Genomic DNA, 12,416 nt, shown 5'->3' with positions numbered 1-12,416 from the left:
GCTTGCACTGCTGGGTGGTTGCCAGCAGTGCAAGGACCTCTGTGAGAAAAGAGGTCCTCGCACTGCTGGCAACCACCCAGGAACTACAAGGGGATTTATTATGAAGAGCTCAGGAGACAGCTTTTGGATGTAGCATGGAATGAGGAGTTAGCTGGAAAAGAGATCAATGCAGCTTGGGGGATTTTCAAAAACTATCTAGTAGATGCAATATCTAAATGTATTCTAAGGGTGAGAAGGTTAAATAAGGTATGTGTGAGACGGATGAATAAAGAGATTAAGCATGCAATACGGAGAAAAAGTGTATTATAGAGGCAGCATAAGAGAAGTTGAAATAACCAAGTCCACAAAGACCAGGCATGGTGGGTGACTTGATTGGTGAGCGTAGCTAAAGTGAGGTATGAACAGCAGTTAGCTAATGAAGCCAAAAAGAATCCAAAGGAGTTCTTTTGATATGTAGTCAGCAAAAGAAAGAATGATAATTGGAAGGATGACATTGATTGAAGAAAATGGTATAAAGACAGCCGTTGTGGAATATGTGGTGGAGATACTTAATGAGCTGTTCATAAAGGTCTTTCAATCTTGTGAATGACTTCATGGAGAGATTGAGAGCAGTTGATGATGGGGAGGAGAGACTGACTGTAAGTGAGCAAGAGGTGCATAAGGAATTGAGCAAACTAGATGTTAATAAGGCTGTGTGACTTGATAATATATCAGCACATATTCTGAAGGAATGTGCCAGAGAGTTGACACCTGCCTTGACATATTTTTTTTAAAATGAGTCTTGCACTCAGTTAATTTCCTAAGGAGTGGAAGGAGGGCAAAAATGTGCCATTTCATAAAGGAGATGATCGAACTCAAGCATCAAACTATAGGCCTCTCTGTGTGTCAGGTGTTGTGGTTAAGTTGTTGGAGAAGCTTGTGAGAACTACGATCCAGAATTGGGTTGACAACAATGGTATTATCTTTGATGGACAGCATGGATTTGCTAAAGTGATGTCATGTTTTAGTAATCTATTTACTTATTACAATAAAGTGACTGATTCCTTGGACAGATGAGAAGGATACACAGTAATATACTTGGATTTCACAAAGGCTTTTGATAGATTACCTCATGATAAATTGACAATCAAACTAGAGTAGAAGCGATTGTATATTAGATTAGTGCATTGGATTGGAGACCGGCTATCTGATAGGTATCTCAAAAAGTTGTGTATGGGGGAGCGATATCGAGGAAAAGGAAAGTTACTAGTGGAGTGCCTCAGGAGTATCTGTTTTAGGGCCATTACTGTTTAAATATAAATGATATTGGTTGGTGAAGATTTGGATGGAGATATTCAGTTGTTTGCGGATGATGCAAAGTTGGGACGAACCATGAAGAGCAGAGAAGATGTTGTGGCTTTACAAGAAGACTTGAATAAATTGAGTGATTGGGCACAGAAATGGGGATGTGAGTTTAATGTTGCAAAATGTAAGGTTTTAAAATTTGGAAAACAAAGATGGGATGCAGAATTTATGCTTGGTGAGGATATATTGTTGGAGGTGGAGGAAATAAGAGATTTGGGGGTGATAGTGGATAAGGATTTGAAATTTAGGGGACACGTATCGAAAATTGTGAAGACAACACAAAGACTTCTGGGAATGATGCAGAAGACACTGACTTGTAGAAGTTGGAAGATTCTTGTTCCATTGCATAAGGCTTTGATTAGGCCATACATGGATTATTGTGCCCAGAATTGGTCACCTGATTTTCAGAAGGACAAAGAGATGTTGGAAAGGGTTCAAATGTGACTGACTAAGGTAGTTTCTAATCTCTAGAATGCCGAGTATGAGAAAAGATTGAGAAAATGTAAATTGCAGAGTCTGGTGGACAGGAGGAAGAGGGAAGATATGATAGAGACCTACAAGTTAGTAAGGGGTTTTTATAGGATCAATGCTGGAGAAGTTCTACAGAAAATAGTGGGAGATCAGGGGGAGAACCAGAGGTCATCCCTGGAAACTGTATAAAGAGGGTGTGAGTAGGGGAGTGAGAATCAGGTTTTTTTCGTGTAGAGTTGTAAATGATTGGAATGCGTTGCCTGAGAGTGTGGTGTCTGCAAGGAGTTTGAGTGTGTTTAAGACACAGTATGATGAGCTGTGTGTGTGATAAAAGGACCTCCCAGATGAGTCTTTGACTCCATGAGGTCTTGGGGTAATAATAATAATAATAATAATTTGTTTGGGAGAAGGAACCACAAACTTTTATGTATTTTGAAGAAATTAAGAATTATGGAAATTAACACAAACATTTACAAGCCAACTTTCATCAACACGTACATAAGGTACTTAATGTTCAAAAAGCAGGTTCACATCAGCTTGTGTGGATGGTTGCTAGATTTTCCAGATAAAAACCAACACATACACTAGGTTTCAATATAAATTATAATTAATTTAAGTAAAGAATTTTAAGTTAATAATGTGAATTTATTAAGTTAATTAAAAAAATTTATCAATGCAAATATAACCCTTCTTTTGTTTGTATGAAAGTTTGTGTTTTGTTTATAATAAATGCATCATAAGAGCATATCATGAACAGTCATTCATAGCCAAAGAAGACAAAGTCGGCTCCATCAGCAGGAAAGTCAAAACAGTGGAGAAAAGCCGGTTGTTTAGCATCAAAGAAGACAAAGTCAGCTCCATCAGCAGGAAAGGTCATGGCATTGGTGTTTTGGGATGCTAAGGGTATTTTGTTTATTAATTATCTAGAAAAGGGTAAAACAATAACCTGGGAATATTGTTCGGATCTTTTAACCAGACTAGACGAAAAAAATTCGTGAGAAAAGTCCCGGTTTGCATAAGAAAAAAAATCATCTTTCATAAGGACAATGCACCTGCCCACAAAGGTATTTTGGCAATGGGAAAATTAAGGTATCTGCACTATGAATTGTTGGAACATCCACCCTATTCCCCAGATTTGGCATCCTCTGACATCTATATCTTCCCAAAACTAAAACTCTTCCTCGATGGTCAGCATTTTTCTTCGAATCAAGAGGCGATTGCAGCTGTAGAGGGGCATTTTGCAGATCTTACTGAGAACTACTACAGGGATGGGATAATGGCGGTGGAGCATCGCTGGAATAAATATATTAATCTCAAGGGAGATTATGTTGAAAAAAAAAATTTTTGAAATTATAAATTCATTTTTTCATTGTTAGGCCAAGAACTTTTCAGACCATCCTTATACTGCAGATTTATAACATTTCATGTGAAGGAGTAATAAAACAATATTAATTAATTTACTGAATGATGTAAAGCCTATTAATATTTGATATGTGATTTTTCAATAGCATTAATAGTTTTATCTTTTTTTTTTTTTTTTTGGCCAGGTAGCAAAGTTTACTACCAGTTCTTATTCTTCATCATTTAAAGCTGTTGTTCAATGTCCCCCCCCCCCTCTCTCTCTCTCTCTTTTTCTGTGTGTGTGTGTGTGTGTGTGTCAAATCTTATTATTTTTTTTTTTTTAAGTGGTGATTTTTTTTTTTTTAAATCCACTGAGAATGATGTTATCAGCATATTTAAAATATAATGTTTACTCCACTCATCAATATTCTCTTCAGGTTTTGTAGAAAATATTAAAAGTATAAATTAAAAATAACTCAATTTTAATAATTCTATATAAAGTTCACAACACAAATAACTGTTAACTAATTTCACTACATTACACAACTTTTTGAATAATATTTGTAGCAATGGAAATGAGTAGCAAAAAATAACTCAACACTAGTAAGTACCCAAAGTTATCAGCCAAGCATGATTCATAGTGACAGACAAACATACAAAGTAGTTGTATGATGACTATGTATGGAAAATTTATTATTCATTTACATTACTTACCACTGAAATGGGATTGAAATATCTGGACAAAAATTCCATTTGGGGCCAGCTGATGAAGAGTACAGCGCAAAAACTGCCTTGCTACACTTCCTACACCTCCAGGAAGGTGAATATTGCTAAAAAATGCAATTTTATAAACCAAATGATTAACAAAAATATTAAATAGTTATTAGTCCTTAATTAAGGATACAGCATACAGAGTGACAGATCATGAGTGTGCGTGTGTGTGTGGGGGGAAGAATTACAGTAAGAAGAATGACTTTATCATGCCTTTCTTTAGTGCAGAAATTTTAGGAATAAGAAAATTAAGTAGATATTGTTATAGTTTAAGTGATAATAGAGCATATTATTTTTGGAATAGTTGTGCATTTTTTGTGTAATTTTTGATCACTTATATTCATAACCTGGAATAATTAGTAATAAAAATGAATGATACAATCAATATTCTGAGATGGTGGCTAGTTCCAGAATTTAAATTCATCTAGATGCTTAGCAGTAGTGCTGCATGTATTTACTTTGATCTTGAGTGAGCTTTGGAATTTGTTATAAGAGGGTTGCCAAGTATTGCTATTTTCAGAGATGAGACTATAAACAGATAAAGCAATAACCAAAACTGCAAAGCTTATTCCATGGAGCATCCAATAATACCAAATGTTCTTTTGCTACAACGTTTTTAAATTAGGAAGATATTAAAGAGCATTAATGAAGGCAATCATAAATTAGTATCATTCCCTACCTTTTCTGTATTGGCAGTAAAATCTTTAGATAAATTCCTACAGGTTGAGATTTTTCAAAATGGATATAAAAGACGATGGAATAAAATAAATCAACAATAAACAAGTGCAATGATGATGAATGAATATGATACCAATTAAATAAATAAATCAATAATGAACAAGTATGATATAAGTAAAAAGTGAGGAGAGAAACTGAAAAAAATGAAATAAAAGTGAATAAAACTAAAACGGTGCATTAAAAGTCTAAGAAATCTAAAAACTTGAAATATAAAAAAGAGAGAAATTTAAAAGACCTACGAACTTCAAAAACATAACAAAATATATGATTAACAATGCAAATAAGTGGGAACAAATCAATTTACAGGATGAGATAAAACTATTTCAGAATAACCCTCTTCAGAATATGGAAAGGTTGAAATGCACTCTGAGTTGAAAAAGAAAATGTTATGGAGGATGTACAACACAGTTGGTGGTGATTGGATCCATGAAGAGTATAAAGTGCAGACTAGAAAGACGCTAGAAAGGTAAAGAAAGCAAAGGTGCAGTATGAGAGGAGATTGGCTGGTCAAGCCAAGATTAATTCAAGCGAATTTTTCCTCTATGACAAGCAAGAGAAAGAATAATTATGGCAGGTTGACAGTGGATAGTCATGGAAGCAGAATAACAGTTACAAAGGATATAGTGAAATTATTGAACGAGCACTTTATTAGTATATATCAGTGTTTTTCAAAGTGGTATTTTTTGGCTATGCACCATTAATGCATGGAATCATTATTAAGAAAAAAAAGAATTGCTTTAAACGTATATATTTCTCAATAAATTGTATATTATGTATGAATTCTCGTACTCAAATTGTGATTACTTCATTTGAATAGTTTGCAAATTCGCAGGCGATCACTTGTGAAGTGTATATGAACGTATACTGTGAGCCTGCAACAACGTGAAGAATGTACTATAGCGACTGATAAAAAATGTAATTATATGAATCATTAGCAGATGTAATTATTATTATTATTATTATTATTATTATTATTACAGGTGACTCCAAGGAGTCCTTAGACTCATTGAGGGAGGCCCTAAACATCATGTCCATCACAACTATTTGACATTCACACAGTATCTATCACATACTTTGTCATGAACTCATTCACTGTCATAGCATCCACAACAGACTCAGGCAGCTTATTCCACTCATTCACTCTAAAAGTAAAAAAACCCAGCTCTAACACCCTTACTAACCACACTCTTGCCCAGCCTCCATGGATGTCCCCCTAGTCCTCCCGCCACCAGTCCTGTTCTCAAAAATATCCTCTGAATTAATCCTATAGAAATTCTTCAGTAATTTGAATGTCTCAATCATATCTCCCCTTTTCCGCCTATCAACCAATTTCTGCAAATCTTCAACCTGTTTTCATAAGGTTCATTCCACAGACCTGCTATCATCTTGGTCACTCGCCTCTGGATCCTCGCTACCTCCTCCCCCATCAAGAAGAAACCTAGGTGACCATATCTGGGCACAGTAATCAAGATGCGGTCTTATCAAGGCTCGATACAGAGGAACAATAACTTGTTTATCTCTGCTCATCAAAGTATTCTTCAGCATCCAAGTGATTTGATGAGCTGATTTAGCCACTTTTGCAATGTGCCCTCTAAACTTCGACTCCCTACCCACCAACACTCCCAAGTCCCTGGCCTCATCAATCTCCTGGAGTGCAGTTCCACCAATGTGATATACTGCTGCTAATCTTTTCACCCCAAAATGCATAACCTTACACTTTGCCACATTAAATTGACATCCATTTTCCTTAGCCCAGACCTCCAATCTATCCAAATCATCCTGCAAAATTTTGACATCTTCTGCATTCACTATTGCCCTACCCAACTTAGCAACATCAGCGAACAAATGAACCGTTCCTCTCAGATCCTTCCCTATATCGTTAGTGAACAAATTAAAGCGGTTCAAGAACAGAACCTTGCGGAACACCACTAATCACAGGCCGTCTTTTGGACTCTACTCCTGAGTAAACTACTCTCTCTGGTATCTCTCCATCAACCACCCTCCTATCCATCTCACCAACCCTATATCCATTCCCATATATTGCAGTTTACAGATTAGACTTCCATGTGGTATCCTGTCGAAGGCCTTAGCCAGGTCCAGCAGTATAACTGTAAACCCATTACCCTTATCCAGTTCAGCCGTCACTGTGTTATAAAACTTGAGCAAGTTACTGAGGCATGATCTATCCTTCACAGAACCATGCTGTCCCCCATACAGTATCTCATTGTCATCAATCCATTCCTGTATTTTTCCCTTGACTACTTTCTCCAAGACCTTGACAATGACTCCTGATATGCTGATTGGTTGGTAATTTGCAACAGTAGTCTTGGATCCTCCTTTATGCACTGGAACTATTTTCCCTCTTTCTACCACTTCGGGACTAAACCAGACCCCAGATTCAGATTAAACAATAAGATCAAGGTCACTGACAATTCTTTAGCCGTTTCATGTAAGACCCGTGCTGATATACCATCCAATCCCACAGATGTATTCACATTAAGGTTCTGTAATAGACTATTCAGAGATGACCATCTGAACTAGAAATAGGAGGTGTAAAAAGGCACCAAAGAGTGGAAAAACTATGACAGGAAACCTTAGATCTGATGAAGAAAAGAAGAGATATGAAAAGAGATTTGAATGACACCAATAAAATAGAATACGGAAATTTGTAAAACTATACATAAAAGGATGAAACATGAACTTAGATCGTATAATACTAGGAAAATTAAAGAAACAATAGAAAACAATAGTAATATGAAGGTCCTAAGACGAACATTATCAGTTGGAACAAAGGAAATAGCTGCTGTAAGAGGAAAAAATGGTGAACTGATAAAAAATAGAGATGCAATAATCAAAAGAATTCAGGAATTTTATACTGAACTCTATGAAGACAAAGACCAGGATATCCAAGAATCATCTATGGATTACTCGAATGAGTAAAACATGATGCCCCTGAGATCTTACAAGGTGAAGTGGAAATGGCACTGCAGGAAATGAAGAATGGAAGGCCCTAGGAGAAGATGGAATTATGGTAGACTTCTTAAAACTGGGAGGAAGCCCTGTCATCAAACAGTTGAGTAAACTCTTCAATAAATGCATAAAACAGAGAAAAATTCCAAAAAATTGGAACAATTCACTTCTAATATTAATTTTTAAAAAGGGCAATTAGGAAGAAATAAAAAACTACAGACCTAAAGCCTACTCCCCACCATATATAAAGTTTTCACAAAAATTATAAATAATAGAATAAAATCTAAACTAGAGGGAATGCAATCCTGTGAACAAGCTGGATTTAGAAAGAATTACAATACTTTGGACCATATTCACACATTAAGACAGCTCACTGAAAAATCAATTGAATACAATAAACCCTTATGGCTGGCCTATATAGACTATGAAAAAGCATTTGATTCAGTTAAAACATCTGCAACACTAAAAGCACTTGAAACCCAGGGAACCGAGAAACCATATATTGAAACACTAAAGCATATTTACTATAATGCAACTTCTGTAATTAAATTGTATAAAAACAGTGAAAAGTTCCCAATACAAAAAGGCATCCGACAAGGCGACACCATATCTCCCAAATTATTTACAGCTGCACTAGAGAAAGTCTTTAGAAGTCTTGATTGAATTTTCTGAAATTTGCAGATGATATTGTCCTAATAGCAGATAATCTTGAAGATCTAGAAGAAAGGTTAAATCAGCTAAATGAAGCCTCCAGAGTAATTGGATTAAAAATAAATAGAGAAAAAACAAAAATAATGATGAATAAATATATTAACCATAGAACTGTCAAAGTTGAAAACCATGAAATAGAACAAATTAATTCATATGTATATTTGAAATATATTAACCATAGAACTGTCAAAGTTGAAAACCATGAAATAGAACAAGTTAATTCATGTATATATTTGAAATATATTAACCATAGAACTGTCAAAGTTGAAAACCATGAAATAGAACACGTTAATTCATATGTATATTTGGTAAAATTGTTATCCTTTGAGAAGTTTGAACGAAGAATTCACCTTGGATGGGTGGCTTATGGGAAATGAGAGACATATTCAGAAGTGACATCCCTATGAGTCTAAAAAGGAAAGCTTTCGACCAGTGCATACTTCCTGTCCTAACATATGGAGGAGAAACACAACTTTAACAGAAGCCCTAAACAAAAAGCTGAGAACAACACAACATCGCATGGAAAGAAGTATGCTAAAAATAACATTAAGAGATAGGAAGACAAATACCTGGATAAGATCTCAAATAGGTGTCATGGATATTGTAAAATACATTAAACAGGCTAAGTGGAGATGGGCTGGCCATATGGCCAGATGCAGTGATGGGAGATGGACTAGAAAAACAACAGAGTGGAGACCAATGGATGGAGCAAGACAAAGAGGAAGACCGAGAAGAAGGTGGAGGGATGAACTGGAACAAATTGCAGGAGTGAGATGGATGGGAGAGGCAGAAACTGAGTGATCTGGAAAATCATGGGGGAGACCTTCATCCAGCAGTGGACAGAACCAAAAGGTTGAAGAAGGAGAATAGACTATTCACCTCCACTTCATTCACCACAATTCCCATATAAACTAATGGTTCCTTCATTCCTTCAACATCATCACCTGGCTGATATACGCTTGTAAAGAGCTCACTCAGTAATTCCACTATATCGACTGATCCAGTGACCTCCCTACCATCGGTGTTCCTTAAAATCATTCTGTTGTGTACAGTTTTTCTTTTACTAGCAGCATATCGAAAATTGTTTGGGATTCTCTTTAGCTTGCATGACTAATTTCCTTTCATAATCCATTTTTGCTTTTCTCACCACACTCGTTACCCTTCTGGCCTGAGCTTTATGCCGTTCATGTGCCCGCAGGTGACCTTTCTCCTTAAATTCCTTCTGCAGTTGTTTCTTTTTCTGCAACTCAAAGTTTAATGGTGTTATTCATCCATTTAATCCCTACTTGATTTACTATTCAGACTGTAGGTATATAGTCAGCCATAACCTCCTGTAAATGCTTCCTGACCACTTCCCATGCCCTATCAACATTCAGCCCTTGCAGTTTTACATGCCATGGCACTGAACCAAGCAATCTCCTAAGCTTGTCATACTTGCCAGCATGGTAATTCCATATGTACCCTGTCTTAATTGAAAATTTCACACATTTAGCCACCTCCCAGTCAAGACTCTATGATCACTCTCACCAATAGGTGGCAACATGGTCATATTCATTACAGTCAAATTCTCAGATGCTATTACTAGGTCAAGCACTCTCAAACCCCCTAGTATTTTCCAACATGCTGTCTCAGATAGTTATCCCACACTAATTGGATCAAATCCAGTTCCTTCCTCACATGTGTCCTCTCCTCCTTCCAATCAATGTTACCATAGTTGACCCCCATAATAATTACCCTCCTTCCACTCATTACATCAATTTGCCTATGAATACTATCTCCACCATCTATTCCATCACCTGGTCTATAGCAGCACCCAACTGAACATTTCATTCCGTTAGTCTCAATCTCACACCAAATAGCCTCAAATGATCTCTTTTCACTATCCTGCAATACAACTTCTATTCTCCTTGGTTGGTATCATCAATAACACTCCTCCCCCCATTTTATTCTCTGTCCCTCCTGAACACACTATACCATTCTATTCCACTAATAAGATCTGTTACTCTGTATACTGTATCCTTAATTAAGGACTAATAACTATTTAATATTTTTGTTAATCATTTGGTTTATTATTTAAGACAGTTCAGCAGATATTAATCAACGTGCTTCATATTTGATCATATTACAAATTTGTTATTAAAATAATGATTAATAGGCTTGTACTACTTTTACAGTGATATAATTGCTTTAATAATGTACAGAAGTTATAACATCTATAATAAATGTTATAAATTTTTTTTAGCTTTCAAATTTCAAGTATGAATGATTGGTTAAAGATTGGATAAATGAAATGCTGAAAAGAGAGCAATATAGCAGATACAAGTAGCTGTAAGCAAGCAACAAGAAAACGTTGATTATTGTTTCTGGATCAAATGAAACTGATAAGGGTGTAGGTGATATCTAATGAACCAACTAGGAAGAAGATGAAAAAACTTCGTAAGTTCAATATGAATTACTTGAAATGTTCATGGACAGGAAATGAAGAGAACCTATTCCATTATGTGTCATTTGTAGTGAAACTATCTAATTTAAATCACCATTTTAAATTGAAACATAATAGCCAGCAAAGGTTGGTCGATTGGTAGAGCCTCTGCTACTAATGGCTCGCAAAAAGTTAAGAAAGTTTGAGCGTGGTTAGTAGTTGGAAGAGGCCCAATTGTTCGACGCTGTTGGCACACTCTCCCTCGATGAGTCTTTGGACTCTCTGGAGGTGTATAATAATAATAATAATAATGAATACAAGAACAAGCCTGTAGAACTGTTTTGAAAATAAACTAAATAATTTAAAAGAATCTGACATGATTGACATCATTTAAAAAATGATGTCAATCATGACAGGAGGTGAAAATAAGAAGGCTTTATTATTATTATTATTATTATTATTACCACAAGACCTCATGGAGTCAAAGACTCATCTGGGAGGTCCTTTTATCACACACACATCTCATCATACTGTGTCTTAAACACACTCAAACTCCTTGCAGACACCACACTCTCAGGCAAGGCATTCCAATCATTCACAATTCTGCACGAAAAAAAACTGCCTCTCACTCCCCTACTCACACTCTCTTTATACAGTTTCCAGGGATGACCTCTGGTTCTCCCCTGATCTCAAATTATTCTCTGTAGAATTTCTCCACCATTGATCCTATAACAACCCCTTACCAACTTGTAGGTCTCTATCATATCTCCCCCTCTTCCTCCTCTCCACCAGACTCTGCAAACTACATCTTCTCAATCTTTTCTCATACTCAACATTCCAGAGGTCAGAAGCTACCTTAGTCACTCACCTATGGACCCTTTCCAACATCTCTACATCCTTCTGAAAACCAGGTAACCAAATCTGGGCCCAATAGTCCATGTGTGGCCTAATCAAACAAAAAAATACAACAGAACAAGAATCTCCCTACTTCTACATGTCAGTGTTCTCCGCATCATTCCCAGAAGACTTTGTGTTTGTCTTCACAATATTGACGATGTGTCCCCTAAATTTTAGATCCTTTTCCACTATCACCCCCAGATCTCTTATTTCCTCTACCTCCAACAATATATTCTCACCAAGCATAAATTCAGCATCCCATCTTTCTTTTCCAAATTTTAAAACCTTACATTTTGCAACATTGAACTCACATCCCCATTTACGTGCCCAAACACCCAATTTATTCAAGTTTTCTTGTAAGGCCAAAATATCTTCACTACTCTTTATCGTTCATCCCAACTTTGCATCATCTGCAAACAACTGAATATCTCCATCCAAATCTTTGCTAATATCATTAATATACAAGATAAACAGTAATGGCCTCAAAACAGACCCCCTAAAGCACTCCACTAGTGACTTTCCTTTTCCTGGATATCACACCCCCATACACAACTTGTTGATACCTATCAGATAGCCAGTCTCCAATCCAATGCACTAATCTAATATCCAACCACATCTACTCTAGTTTGATTGTCAATTTATCATGAGGTACTCTATCAAAAGCCTTTGTGAAATCGAAGTATATTACTGTGTATCCTTCTCCTCTGTACAAGGAATCAGAAGGAATCAGTCACTTTATTGTAATAAGTAA

General features: G+C 36.1%; 1 protein-coding gene across 1 annotated transcript in view; it reads right to left on the bottom strand.

The window, feature by feature from the left end:
- Window positions 1–12,416, bottom strand: part of unc79 (UNC-79 domain-containing protein) — a 1,277,183-nt gene that overhangs the window by 374,802 nt on the left and 889,965 nt on the right. The window contains exon 42 of the mRNA XM_090395893.1: window positions 3,874–3,986. Within this exon, the coding sequence (XP_090252019.1) occupies window positions 3,874–3,986 (113 nt within the window). The remainder of the gene's footprint in view (window positions 1–3,873; window positions 3,987–12,416) is intronic.

Source organism: Typopeltis vanoorti, chromosome 1 (assembly GCF_054136105.1).
Source record: "Typopeltis vanoorti isolate ZY-2024b chromosome 1, IOZ_Tvanoo_1.0, whole genome shotgun sequence".
NCBI classification, from domain to species: domain Eukaryota; kingdom Metazoa; phylum Arthropoda; class Arachnida; order Uropygi; family Thelyphonidae; genus Typopeltis; species Typopeltis vanoorti.
The sequence above is the reverse complement of the archived record's forward strand: the minus strand, read 5'-3'. Positions and strand labels throughout refer to the sequence as shown.